At 37.6% G+C, this 15071-nt stretch overlaps 1 protein-coding gene across 2 annotated transcripts in view; it reads right to left on the bottom strand.

Annotated features, from left to right (window-relative positions):
• Window positions 1-1183: 1183 nt before the first annotated feature.
• The window catches only part of MAPK8 (mitogen-activated protein kinase 8), a 93748-nt gene continuing 79860 nt past the window's right edge, over window positions 1184-15071 (bottom strand). The window contains exons 7-12 of one of the 2 annotated variants that reach the window (XM_068983156.1): window positions 13236-13307; window positions 11734-11916; window positions 11307-11431; window positions 10687-10750; window positions 7247-7324; window positions 1184-1329 (exon numbers count right to left, since the gene is read on the bottom strand). In XM_068983156.1, coding sequence (XP_068839257.1) covers window positions 1184-1329; window positions 7247-7324; window positions 10687-10750; window positions 11307-11431; window positions 11734-11916; window positions 13236-13307 — 668 coding nt within the window. Of the gene's footprint in view, window positions 1335-7246; window positions 7325-10686; window positions 10751-11306; window positions 11432-11733; window positions 11917-13235; window positions 13308-15071 lie in introns of both variants that reach the window. The other variant, XM_068983157.1, reaches the window with a different exon arrangement.

Below are 15071 nucleotides of genomic sequence, written 5' to 3' on the forward strand. Positions count from 1 at the left end.
AATGATATCCTATATATGGCTGTGTGCTACTATTTTCAGATGAACGGTATATTGCTCATTTTATACATCACCTACAGAAATCTAAGTAGGCTTTGGAACCTCCCAACAGCTAATATAAATATGATTACGCCACAGGTAGAATCAAATGGCCAGAAACACCCTGAGAACTGGTGCTCAACTGACTGACACTCTTAACAGGAGACTGAACAGGTCCAAGGGCCCGAGGCTGTAGGGAAGAGAAAGACCAGACTCTAGCTCATTGCTAGGACCTCCAGCCTGAGTAGATTAACTCAGTGTATACAAAAACAGGCTCACAGCTAGTACAGGTGAACCATCTGTTTATTTGCGTTGAAATGTATTATTCATGAAGTATCCTCTTGACTTTACGTGATCATAAGCTTTGAGCATGCCACAAATTTGCAGAAAACACCATATTCTCTTACTGTACTGTTGGTGGGTGGGATATGGGGATAGGAAGATGGTGGTAGACGCCCAAAACTTTCAAAGACATGCTCTGAGTTATTCTGCCATTCAGATGATGGGGCTTTTGCCAAAATTCACATAGGATTACCTATCAATTGTATGTAACTAAATTAGAATTGGCAAGTAGCAAATATTGGAGGTTTTTTTTTTTTAAAAAAAACACGTTCATCATTTACAGTAGTTATTCCTGAATATAACTGGCTACAGGTTATTTTCCCTCACTCCTCTGGGGTTATTTCATTGATAAGCACATAACCCTAAAGGATAGCATCATGAACAAAACATTTGAAATAAATTCTAATAAAAAAAACTATAAAATCTTAAATAATTCATGATATAGGCAAGTCACCACATAATAGTTGCTTTGATAAACAAAATCTTACAAATTCAGTAAAAAAAAAAAAAATCAGCAGCATAAGATAAAGCAAATATGCAAAAATTTTAAACCATGATAAAATAATTAGGTTTACATTATACAGTTAATTACAGCAAAAATACACAGTTCTGTTGCTGTTTTAAAACACAACTTAAGTTTTAAATTACATCACTTGAAATTAAAAAAAATAAACTACTTTACTACAAAATGAATTCTACATTTTTGAAAAATCACTCAAAAATAAGACCACTGAATTGTTTTCAAAGTAGTTCTATCAATGACTAAACAACTCCCCATCCCTCCCACCCCCCGAGGCCCAAGTAGTCATCTACAGCAGCCCAGAGGCCCAGCCGACGCTTCTAGACTGCTGTCTGTATCCGAGGCCAAGGTCGGATCTGTTGACATTGAGGACACATCATTGGCAGACGACGATGATGACGGACGCTGAGAGCCACTGATCACTGCTGCACCTGTGCTGAGGAACAGAACAGCGAATCAGTTGCAGACAGAGTTGCAAATGGAGCTACCAGTACTGTGCCGACTGCCTCCAGTGGTCAATAATTTTTCTTTTGGTTTTAAAAGGCTTACTAAAAATAACCACAAGTGACACACAGCACAACACTAACTTACAAACAGTTCACTGCAAGCTACGGGGCGAGAATTTGGAAAATGTCTGGAAACCTGGAGCCCCTGCCCTTTCTACTAATTTTTCAATTTCAGACAAGAATTATTCAAGACAAGAATTCTCAACTCCAAGCAATATTTAGAAACAGTCCTATAGCAAGATTCATGAACTGGCTTCAGACTGTGTGTGAATAATACTGATAATACATGCAAAACTGTCTGTATTGCATTTTGCTGTAGAGAGGATCTCAAGGGATGTATGACTCAAACAGTTAAAAAAAACTACAGCCCTAATAAATGTAAACTGGTACAGCTTTTATGGAAAAAGAGTATGACGGTTCCTCAAAAATTAAAAAGAAAACTGCCATTCAGTTCAGTTGCTCAGTCATATCCGACTCTTTGTGACCCCACGGACTGCAACACGCCAGGCTTCCCTGTCCATCACCAACTCCTGGAGTTTACTCAAACTCATGTCCACTGAGTTGGTGATGCCATTCAACCATCTCATCCTCTGTCGTCCCCTTCTCCTCCCACCTTCAATCTTTCCCAGAATCAAGGTCTTTTCCAATGAGTCAGTTCTTCACATCACGTGGCCAAAGTATTGGGAGTTTCAGCTTCAGCATCAGTTCTTTCAGTGAATATTCAGGACTGATTTCCTTTAAGATGGACTGGTTGGATCTCCTTGCAGTCCAAGGGACTCTCAAGAGTCTTCTCCAACCCCACAGTTCAAAAGCATCAATTCTTTGGTGCTCAGCTTTCTTATATCCTTGGTGCTCAGCTTTCTTATAGTCCAACTCTCACATCCATACATGACTACTGGAAAAACCATAGCTTTGACTAAACAGACCTTCGTTGCCAAAGTAATGTGTTTGTTTTTTAATCAGCTGTCTAGGTTGGCCATAACTTTTCTTCCAAGGAGCAACCATCTTTTAATTTCATGTCTGCAGTCACCATCTGCAGTGATTTTGGAGCCCAAGAAAAAAAGTCTGTCTCTGTTTCCCCATCTATTTGTCATGAAGTGATGGGACCGGATGCCACGATCTTACTTTTCTGAATGTTGAGTTTTAACTTAACTTTTTCACTCTCCTCTTTCAATTTTCATCAAGAGGCTCTTTAGTTCTTCTTCACTTTCTGCTAAAGGGTGGTGTCATCTGCATATCTGAGGTTATTGATATTTCTCCCTGCAATCTTGATTCCAGCTTGTGCTTCTTCCAGTCCAGCGTTTCTCATGATGGACTCTGCATATAAGTTAAATAAGCAGGGTGACAATATACAGCCTTGACGTCCTCCTTTTCCTATCTGGAACCAGTCTGTTGTTCCATGTCCAGTTCTAACTGTTGTTTCCTGACCTGCATACAGATTTCTCAGGAGGCAGGTCAGGTGGTCTGGTATTCCCATCTCTTTCAGAATTTTCCAGTTTGTTGTGGTCCACACAGTCAAAGGCTTTGGCATAGTCATAAAGCAGAAGTAGATGTTTTTCTGGAACTCTCTTGCTTTCTCAATGATCCAACGGATATTGGCCATTTGATCTCTGGTTCCTCTGCCTTTTTAAAGTCCAACAGTTCACATACTGTTGAAGTCTGGCTTGAAGAATTTTGAGCATTACTTTGCTAGCGTGTGAGATGAGTGCAACTGTGCGGCAGTTTGAGCATTCTTTGGCATTGCCTTTCTCTGGGATAGGAATGAAAACTGACCTTTTCCAGTCCTGTGGCCACCGCTAAGTTTTCCAAATTTGCTGGCATATTGAATGCAGCACTTTCACAGCATCATCTTTCAGGATTTGAAATAGCTCAACTGGAATTCCATCACCTCCATTAGCTTTGTTCGTAGTGATGCTTTCTAAGGCCCACTTGACTTCACATTCCAGGATGTCTGGCTCTAGGTGAGTGATCACATCATCGTGATTATCTTGGTTGTGAAGATCTTTTTTGTATAATTCTTCCGTGTATTCTTGCCACCTCTTCTTAATATCTTCTGCTTCTGTTAGGTCCATACCCTTTCTGTCCTTTATTGTGCCCATATTTGTATGAAAAGTTTCGAGGTTCCTCAAAAAACTAAAAAGAAAACTGCCATATGATCCATCAATCCCACTCCTAGGCATATATCCAGACAAAACTATAATCTGAAAAGACACATGCACATCAGCATTCACTGCAGCACTATTCACAACAGCCAAGACACAGAAGCAGCCTATATGTCCAATAACAGATCAATGGATAAAGAAGACATGGCGTGCACACACACACAGACACACACACACACACAGACACACACACACACACCTTGGAATACTACTCAGCCATAAAATATAACAAAATAAAGCCATCTGCAGCAATATGGATGGCCTAGAAATTATCATTCTAAGTCAGAAAACAACTACCATATGATATCACTTATATGTGGACTCTAAAATATGACAAATGAATTTATCTATGAAACAGAAAAAGACTCACATAGAGAACAGGCTGGTAGTTGGCCAAACGGGGGGTGAGGGTGGCTGGACAGGGAGTGTGAGATGAGCCAGGGCAAACTACTGTATATATGGTTAACTGAAGCACTTTGCTGTACTCCAGAAACACAACATTGTAAATCAATTATACTTCAATAAAATAAATGTTCTTAATAAAACACCTGCCCTAATAAAAAATGCTTCATGACATCTTCTCACTGTAAAGTACAAACCATCCTTCTGATACATCCTGTTTTAAAGCAAAAGCCAGAGCAAAGATTAAAATCATTTTAATTCAAAGGATCCTTGGTCCAGCTGCCCCATCTGGTTACATGACTTGCCAGAGCCACACAAGTGCTCCAGATAGGGAAACTCGGGTCTTGTTATTTCCGTTCTAGTAAGTACTTGATAAATGTACATATGGGCTTCATAGAGAGATAAAAGTAGGGGAGATTCTTTTCCTTTACCAAAAGTATAGCCTAACAAGCATTTCCTGGATTTTAAAAAGTAAGAGGAATACTTAACCTACAGAAACATTCTCACAGTGCAACTGGGTCAGGAAGAAGAAATGACACTACGGGGCAGGGAATATGACTCGTGCCTCATGCAACAGAAAACAGCTTTTGAACTACACGATCACTAAATAAGAATCATTCCAAACATGAGTATATTGAATAATGCAAGTTATACAGAAGTTCTTAAGAACACATTTATGGAATAAAAAGCAACAGTTTTCAAACTGAGTAATAAAAATTTCTAGGGGTAAGTTTCAGGGACCCAGTGATGTTAAAACCTAGCGAGTTGAAAACCACTGCTCCAGAACCCAGTACCTCAGTGTTTGAAATTATCCCTCCTTTCTGTCCAATGACAAGAAATAAAACAATAAAGCATGAATGGTCCTCTGAGAGCTTGTCTTCAAGTCCAGCAATGAACTAACTAGGGGACTTGGAACAGACAAATCTCTAGGGTGCTGGGGCAGGGGCTGGGAGACAGAGGAGAATGAAGCCTCAAGGGGCGGAGCGGGCAATGGGAGGCGCACCGGGAAAGGAGGTGCACGGGATGCCTCAGGCCGGCGGGAGGGAGGAAGAGCAGGGGTGAGGGCCTCGGATTCCAGACCCGAGAGCCTATCAGGCTCCCAGTCACAGCGAGATGATGAGGCCAAACTTTTAAAAGTTCAATTCTGAGTATCACTTAGAGTCTTTCATCTACAGATTAAAATCACTTCAGAAAAACATAAGTTCAATTCGTACAACACTATAGGATGCACCTTTTCTGACCAAAGAGTATACAATCCCATGGATAGCTTCAAAGACCTGTACTGAAACAGTCAAATCATAAAAGTGTTTTATCACATATACTTTCTCATGCCTCTATTTTTAATCCAAATTTTATTTTATCCAAATTTCTTAATCTAATAAAAATTAAAATTTAAATGCATCATAAATTAAAGTTAACTTTTTAATCTGAAAATCAAATACCTAAGGGGAAAAAACTTGTTTATTTCTGACCTTTCAACCAACATAGTAAATTCTCAGTAAATTCTCTGAATGGCAATAATATGGAAAAAATCTTTATCTGTATCTGAAAGTCTTCAATTTCTGGATCTGATATCTTTAATTTCAGGTATCTATCATTTCCCTCTACGTTACTCTCTACATACTCAAAGGCACGCAAACTCATTTTGATATTACCTAAACCAAAATAAAGACAAGACGAAATCCAGGGGGCTAAGTTATATATTTACTTTTTAAAATCAAGACAAAACGGTATTATGAATTCCTGATATTTTGAGTAGTCAATTGTTTCTTCTGTTTTTGCATATAATCAAGAACTGAATATTTTTACAGCATTAATTTACTAACACTCTTTGCAAGCTGTAACTGAGAATCTAGAAAATGTCTAGAAACTCGTAGTCCTGTCCTTTCACTGACTTACTTTGTCACTAAATTAAAGGTTGTCTAGGATTCAAAATTTTTACTTATAAATTAAGAATAAATACAACTGCTGTATCTATCTCATGAGGTGATTAAGTTTACTCAAACATTTGACATGATGTGCCACTGACTAGGATATTATGCTAAAGTATACAACTCTCCTAAATAATGGATTTTTCAAATCCAATTTGAGCCTCCATCATGAACAATTCACTTATATGACTACTGCATGTCAATTACAAAGCCAATTAATTAGCTCAGTTATTAAAGCATTTATAATAGACCCTTTGTTACAACTAATTGTAAGTATAAGCTGTCGAAATTTATATTTTCAATTTATATTTTCAAGAGAATCTATGTTATAATTTGGAAGACTGCATTTCTGATCAAGGGTTTAAAAAACAAAGAATTAAAATATAAGCAAAAATGTCATAGAAAGCTACAAAAATTATTTAAATATATGTTTACAGTACAAAAAATTGGGTACCTGAAACTATAGTTATAAATATTACTTCATAAACAAGATGCTAGATATGATATCCAATTTTTTTCTTAGAATTATTATATAAGAGTTTTAGAAGGATGATTAAAACGACACAGTTTTACTCTAATTCAAGACCTATCAGTTGAAACAGTATTCTTTAAGACTCAGCTCAAATTTAATCTCTCCCTAACCTTTGTAGCCAGAAGTCTCTGCTGCCAGCCAGAGACCAAACTGGATGCTGGAAAAACCACCCCCTCTTGAAGTTACTGATAAACATGGCTTTAAGTATTCATTTTTCTACACAAAAGATTTGTAGTCTTATATCATTTAACTTTTCTAAACTGTTTCCTCATCTGTAAAATGTGCATAAAAATCCCTTCCTTGGGGTTTTCCAGGGCTGAATGAAACGAAGTACAAAAACCACCTATGTCTATCCTGTGGTACGTACTTACTATGTACATGTCACCTAACTTTTCCCTTAAATTCTTCCCACTTTTACAAGTACTAAAAGTTAACATGAGCTTATGATAAAAGAAAGTGTTTAACTCATACAAAGCCAACATTCTTAAGAGATAGAATACCCTCTGACAGCAGTTTTAACAACAACAATGCCAACAATAAAAAAGATTTTAAATTTCAGTTCTTCACTGGGATGTCAGTATCACAGAAAAAGATGCACATTTTATGTGGTCAGTTACTGATGCATTAGTACAATGTATTGATAGAACAGTGTGCCAGTGCTTTCAAATTTAACCACAGAAGCTGTACTCCTTACATTTACTGAACTTTGGATACTAACGGCAGCAAATAGAGAAAGAACTGAAAGTTTCAGGCCACTGAAGATCACAACACAAGAAGTAAACTGTAATCATAACTAAGCTTATATTGTAACCAACCTAAAGGAGAGGGCTGCCCCCGTATAACTCCATTTTTGGTTCTTTCCTCCAAGTCCATAACTTCTTTGTATATCAATTCTGAAAAAGAGGTAAATAAAAACTTTTCAAAGTCTGACAGGCAATCTCCCAAGATAAGTATATGTTAAACAAAAAATTTTCACACACATTAAATAGTTCAAATGGTGTCCTTGCAATGGTAGAAGGTTGAAAAGTGTCAACCAAAGGTTCAAAGGTGTTAATAACAATTTATAGATCCTCAACCATGAATTATATTGAAAGAAAAAAAATCTCTGTTGTAATATTCCCAAAGTTAGATAAGATAGATCTGAGGTTGTAAGTTTTATCTTCTATACTCCACCAGGACTTTATACTCTATCATCCTATACTACAAATACTCATTTAATTCTCTCCATGAGGGCCTGATTCAAGTTTGCCTTACTAACTCCTATTTCCCAATAGAGAATAGAGCCTGGCATAGAGCATGGTACACTGTAGGTACTTACCCAGATACCTGTTAAAAGATATGAATGCAAGAGTATATGGAACCTTCTTTAATCAGAAGAGAATACAAATACATTTTCATTAAAGGGAAAGAATCAGGTAGCTATCCTTCAACACCTTCTGAGCTGAAGCACGGCCTATCATTACTATACAGATTTCTCCACGAGCATCTCGTTCCTTAGCTAGGCTGCTGGACGGTGGGTGGACGGCTGGCAGGGCCACTCCAACCGAAGAGAAAGAGCAGATGCTGCCCTGCAGCGTATCCGGCCCCTGCCCTGTGTTCTTGGACGCGATCTGATGTCAAGTGTGATGTGCCTCATGAGTCTGCCTGTCAGCTTAAGGCCTTTCTGGAGTGTGCTAACACTGCCCTTACTCTTCTCAGGCCATGAAGCTCTTTGAGGACTGCATAAAAGCGACGAATGCTCTTCCAAGAAAAACATGAACACAGGAAGCGTGCACAGAGTTTCAAGGAGTCGGTAACTCATTAGATTAGACATCTGATAAATGACTTCTGATCACAGGGTATGGTGATATTCAAGTTGATAATAAGGCAAAATAAGTGGATACAAGAGCTGGAGACACCAAAGTCTGCTTGCGATGGTAACCTACTTGAGCTAGGAAGAAGAAAAATAGGAAGTCTTGATAGAGGCAAGAACGGGAGATGTCTTTAAGAAACAAAAAGGAATGATAAGCATTCCAGATAGGATTAAAAAGAGAGAGAGATAAAACAATATCTCTTTGTAAAAAGCAACCCAGATAGCATATTAAAAAGCAGAGACATTACTTTGCCAACAAAGGTCTGTCTAGTCAAGGCTATGGTTTTCCCGGTGGTCATGTATGGATGTGAGAGTTGGACTGCGAAGAAAGCTGAGCGCCGAAGAATTGATGCTTTTGAACTGTGTGTTGGAGAAGACTCTTGAGAGTCCCTTGGACTGCAAGAAGATCCAACCAGTCCATCCTAAAGGAGATCAGTCCTGGTTGTTCATTGGAAGGACTGATGCTGAAGCTGAAACTCCAATACTTTGGCCACCTCATGCGAAGAGTTGACTCACTGGAAAAGACGCTGATGCTGGGAGGGATTGGGGGCAGGAGGAGAAGGGGACGACAGAGGATGAGATGGCTGGATGGCATCACCGACTCGATGGACGTGAGTCTGAGTGAACTCCGGGAGTTGGTGATGGACAGGGAGGCCTGGCATGCTGCGATCCATGGGGTCACAGAGTCGGATACGACTGAGCGACTGAACTGGACTGAGGGCATAAGAACCAAAACTAGTCAGGGGTACTAACCTGACAAACTAATCTGTAGTTAGTAGCTTTGGCAATGAATTTTTCCTGTTATGATGCTAAAAAAGGGAGTTTGTAGGTAGCTACTAAACTGCATTTGGGTAGGAGAAAAAGGTATAGAACAAGGATGTTTAAAGTAATCAAAAATCCTAGAAATATACAAATGAAAATACTATGTTTCACTGATTTTTAGACGTAGTTTTTTCAGTTAGCTTAATGGTGCAGTACAGCTGGCATTGTTTTCTCTTTCTTAGTGGTATATAATAGTGTGTTTTACACCTGGGGGCCTATTAAAATTCCACAAAATATCATGTATGTTTACTGTAAATGTAATGATATATAAAATATCAGGTTAGACGTTTTAATACCTAGTCTGATCCATAGTTTCTATACTCTCGTATATTACATATTACAGACAGATGTACTAGGTTCTACCTAATTCTAGCATCCTGGTGGGCTGTACAGAACCTTATTAATACTATACGTCTCCCAAGTCAACTGAGGGAAAACTAATTTCTGATTATTCCGAAGAAAGAATCAACTTCATTCCTCCCAAATAAACCTGTAAATGGACTACCTGCTTTGGTTTATACCTCCCAGTCCTTTTGCCTTCCAAGTATTTAGGTTCTTAGCTCTTACTAACATATCTTCTGTCCACCTGATTTTCAGTGACTTCTCCAAAGTCATGCAGATACAAAACTGGTCAAAATATTACATGACAGACAGCAATATAAATAGAAGCAAATGAGATCTAAGGCTAACTTGGCCCAAATGTCCCAGGGAATCTTTTAAAGAAAGAAATACTTTAATATTTCCAAGACTTTCAAAGAATTATTAATATTCAACCAAAATAAAAAAAAAACACACACACACTACTCTATTAGATATGCAAAGATTAAAAATTAACTCACTCTGTTGATGAGGGTGGGGGTAAAAGACATTCCTATACAATGCTGATGTGAGTGTAAACTGCTACAGTTTCTTCAGAGAGTAATTAGGAACAGCTGAAAACATCCTTTGGCCCACCAAATCTCCTTGCAAGGTTCTTCTCACAGGCATATTCTCAGATGTGCACAAGAATACTACAGGGTAGACTGTAACAACAACCGGCTAGACCCAGCTTAAATGCTCTTCACATGGTTGTTAGAACCGCCCTGTGACACAGCCGCACAGCAGGTCACTAACCAGCTATTAAAGCAGATGAGCCAGGTATATGGAGCAAGAGGGAATGGTCTCTAAAATATATGACAATATCAACAAAGCAATTGCGACTTGTATACAACTGGATGTGATTAAAACAGGGTGGGAGAGGAGAAGGGGGAGACATCAAACACACAGGTTTGTATACTTGCAGACTGTGAAAGAATATTAAAGTTCCTGAACATACAAATGTGCCTTTGTCTGGGGTGGGGAATATAGGCATTAAGTTAGTGAAGGAAGGAGGTTTAGTTTCTACTTCTGCAAAATAGTTTAAATCATATTATCAAATGTCAGTTATGAGTAACAGAAAATGTCTTTCATCCCCCTAAAATGCTGACGGAGCAGCACAGAGGCCAGCGCTCCCCCGGCCCCCGCCAACAGTCTGGGGGGCGCTGACGGAGCAGCACAGAGGCCAGCGCTCCCCTGACCCCGCCGACAGTCTGGGGGCGGTACCTTTCCACTCCTCCACTGTGTGCTCCCTTTCATCTAGCTGCTTGTCAGGGATCTTTGGTGGTGGCTGAAAAACAAGGCAACAAAAACTGAGTCAGTTTATTCAAAGTCTACAAATTCCTTACAATTACTTGAAATATTAACCATGCAGAAGCCTTGGAAAAACACACCATTATACCAAGACTGATCCAACGATCAATGCTGATTCTGTGTAAACAGACTAATTTGGGAAGACTCCATGACGGGAAAAAAGATGCTTAATAGTCTTTTTTTTTCTTGTTTTTGCAGCTATTATATTTTATTTACATCATAGAATTGTGCTATGCTTTGGACACAATAATTTCTTTACAACAAAGTTAAGATGTTTTCTCAAAGCGCTCAACATCATAGCTCAACTTACAAGGTAATATGGCAAAAAGGCAAGAAACGATGGGAGGGAAGTTTACTTTGTGTAGGAGGTACTTGGATATGTTCATTCTCTAAAGGAATTTTTCATGCAAAAACAGAAAGCACCATCATCATTTATTTATATTTTTATTTAAAATTAGAAAAATATATACTCTAAACCTAACTTCAACTCTAAGAGTACAATATACTCTTCAAACATTCAGAAAAGAACTTACAGCTTCTGCTTCAGAAGGGTCATACCAGACATTGATATACGGGTGCTGGAGAGCTTCATCTACAGAGATCCGTTTAGATGCATCAATTACCAGCATTTTGGATAACAAATCCCTTGCCTGACTGGCTGCAAAAATAGTAAGATGTTTATGTAACGTACCTTATAAGGTTTTAAAATTATCAATAAATTTCAGAAATCTGAAATTACCATGTACTAAAAAATGCTTTAAAAAGAATAGATTTACTATAAAATTAGGTCATAGATATGATTAAAAATATAACTAAAAATAACTAAAACCTCACACTGTTCCATTACTCAGAAATAATGTTGAGTTACATCCCATAACAATATAAATACACCCCCATAAACCTCCTCTTCAAACAGCCACCTACCCACAATGGAATTAAAGATAATATTTTAAAAAGTACCTTTAAGTTTGTTGTGTTCCGAGTCAGCTGGGAAAAGTACATCAGGGAAGAGCTTCTCAAAGCTATATCCAGCATACTTAGGTCTGTTTTCAACATAAGTCCTTACTGTTGGTTGTAGTTTCTTCATGAATTCAGGACATGGTGTTCCAAGCTGTTCAATAACTTTATTCCACTGATCAATATCTAGTATCAAGTAGCTAAGAAAAATACTGTGCATCTAATGTTCAACATATTAGTCATATCCATATTAAAATAACAAGAAAATAGCAATTTAAAATTCTAAGAAAGAATGTGGCAGTTATAAATCTTATAGCCACTTTGCAAAAGGCAATGACTGTAGGTGGACAGAAAGAATCAATGACAAGCTTTGTCAACCTTATTTCCTATGTGTATGTGTGTGTCTACTAATACTGATTTTATCATAAAAATGGAAGCTTAAACTCACAAATTCCAAATACAAATGATGAGTGGCTCAAAGGAAAATGGTAATTCCTGCCCATATAGATTCTACATATAAACTGGACACAATTCTGAACACAGAATTTGCCTTTTCTTCTAGCTTATCAGAAAATGTGACTGCATTTCTGAGAAGATAAGAAATATTTATCATCTGTCCTGCTTTTCTGAGTTTTCTAAACTAACAGAAAATAAGCAGCAGCAATAAAAATGATGGCAATCCTTTTTGCAATTCTTTGTTTAGCTTATGTTAACTAAAATATTTTAAAGCTCTGAAGTCTGAGAAAATGACTCATTATTTTGGTTAAGGTATAAGGCTAGAATTCCCTGGTTTCTTTCCTCCCAGTCTTTAGTCTTTATACTTCAAGTGCTCCCCATGGATTAAGACCTAAAACTTTCTTACTGTAACCCAATGAATACGGTTTCTCCCATTCGTCTTCTTAAAACAATTCTAAGTGTCACTAGCTGATAAACACAATAACAGATCACTGTTACTACAAATATCAGAAGTAGTCAGACGAACAAAAATCATGAACCCAAATCTACTCATCACCACATACAACTGTTACTGCTGAAACTCTCAGATGAAAAGATCAGTCTGTTATGTTGAGAAATGAGACAACAACCAAAAGACACAGAACACACAGAACATTAACAAAACAGAAGGTGGGGAGGACAAAGCGAAAGGGTGACCAGGAGCAGCCATTCAAAATCCCTGTCACGCCCTAAGTACTTCTAGGCTTACTCAAGTGCACAATTACTAGACAAATTCAATGCAAGCCATGATTTTTGATTCAGGTTAAATAAATCAACTCAAAGCCGACAAGTAACTGTGGATAATTAACTTGAGTAGTTTTCAGAATTAACAAATGAGACAATCAATGAGGGAAAGGAAAGTCTATGTCAAATAGCAGGTGGTATTTTTAAAGAGTAATTTAACAATACTTTACTAGGGAGAGACAAAATACATTATACCTGATCAAGCTGAAGTGTTGTCTTACATTTTGACCTTTAGAAACTACATTTTAGGCCAAAGATAAGGATACGATCTGTACCTGGGAACAAAACACCACCTTTGATCATTTCTCCCATGATGCACCCAACTGACCAAATGTCAACTGAAAACAAAATGCAATGACATTAACATAAAGATTTTGGTTAAAATAAAAAAATATATAAACATTAAAAAAAAAAATCACACACACCATGTATACTTCAAAATTAAAGAAAGCAGTATAAAATAAAAATGAGTGACAGTGAGTGTGCTCTAACTACCAGCAGAGACTGTATGTCCTACTGCCAAATGCAGCCTACAAACATCACAGAAATTTCTGAACTATAACAGCCACAAACTTTACGTCTGTTTAAAAGGAACCCACAGGTGTGAATGTACACTAGACTCATTTTCATTAGGGAACATAAGGAAGCCCGTCACCTAACTGATCAAACTGCTGCAGCAGCGCAAGGATACAGTCCCTTCCTGGAAAGAGGATTTTGTGGCAAACCATTTCTCCCATAATGCACCCCACAGACCATAAATCCACTATATGTTTGCAGCACAAAAGAAGGAAAAGCAAAGCAAAAGGTCGTTAAAATCAAAGAAGCATAACATGACTGCTTTATATAAAAACTGCAAAATATCACAGAAAGAAAAAAGTGACTTTAATTTTAGCTAATGGAATAATTTAAAACATAAAATATTTTTCAAAAGGCTTTGATTCACAAAAGCAAATGTGAAGTGTAGCCTTTTAGCTACATATCTAATTTAAAGGGAGAGCTATGCACAGAAATCAGATGATTTTAAAACCTATAGTTTGCCCCTGAAAATTTACTTACAAAATATGAAAATGAACCAACACAAATTTACAAATAAGGCTGAAAATGTACATGAGGTACCAAAATTTAAAAAATAAAACCTTGATACTATTTGGAGATTCAACTGTGCATTATCCTCTCTCTTTAAGTAAAATAAAAGAAAAAAGCATGAGCAGAAACAGTCTAGCATATTAAAATATTTAACAGAAATAATGCTTCTATGAATAATTACAGTTAAAAAGTTAACCTAACGGTCTTCAGAAATTTTCAAGTTGGAGTCCATCAATCTGTTCTGAGAAGTGCTACATTTACTCTGAACAGAAAATCATTTGTTTTCTTGCGACACCATGCTGCATTTACTCTGCTATCCCAAGTTCACAGAGAATGAACAAATACCCAAGAAAACACAGCAAGAAAAGCACATTTCATGGTTTCCACCTAAAGTGTTTTAAACTTGTAGAACTAAACCACTTTTGGTTTAAGAAGTTGGTTTCGGCTGAACACAGTATGAAAGCTCCCGCAGATTTATCATCTACAGAGCCTCCTACTAGACTTACCGACCCTTGCCGACTTTATTTATTTTGGCCACACGGGATGACCAAGGGTTGGCCCGCGTCCCCTGTGGTAGAAGTACGAGTCTTAACCACTGGACCACCAGGGAAATCCTGTGATGCTTGTTAATTTTAAATGAGAGTTCCAACCAATGTTGAAAAGAATGCGCCAGACACAGAAATAAGCAATTTGAGGATCTCCACCCATTTCATTAAAACTAACTACATACCCTGACACTTTATATCTTTGGGTTTGAAAACAGATAAAAAGAGAAGGTGCTTACAGTTTAATACAAGAAGGGGAAGAATAAGCAATTTGAAGGGAAGTTTTAGAAACTTGCATTTGTTTTTGCAGTCTGAAGACTTCAACTCTTTTAATAGCAAAAGAACAAAAGGGCAAGAATAGATGTTAGAGATGCACCTTTAACCATGCAGGACAACTTGGGAACTTAAAATCCGTACTTTGTAGTACACTCATAAGGAGACCATTAGCTCATTACAGAATTTTAGGAGCTA

This window comes from Capricornis sumatraensis, chromosome 10 (genome assembly GCF_032405125.1).
Source record: "Capricornis sumatraensis isolate serow.1 chromosome 10, serow.2, whole genome shotgun sequence".
NCBI classification, from domain to species: domain Eukaryota; kingdom Metazoa; phylum Chordata; class Mammalia; order Artiodactyla; family Bovidae; genus Capricornis; species Capricornis sumatraensis.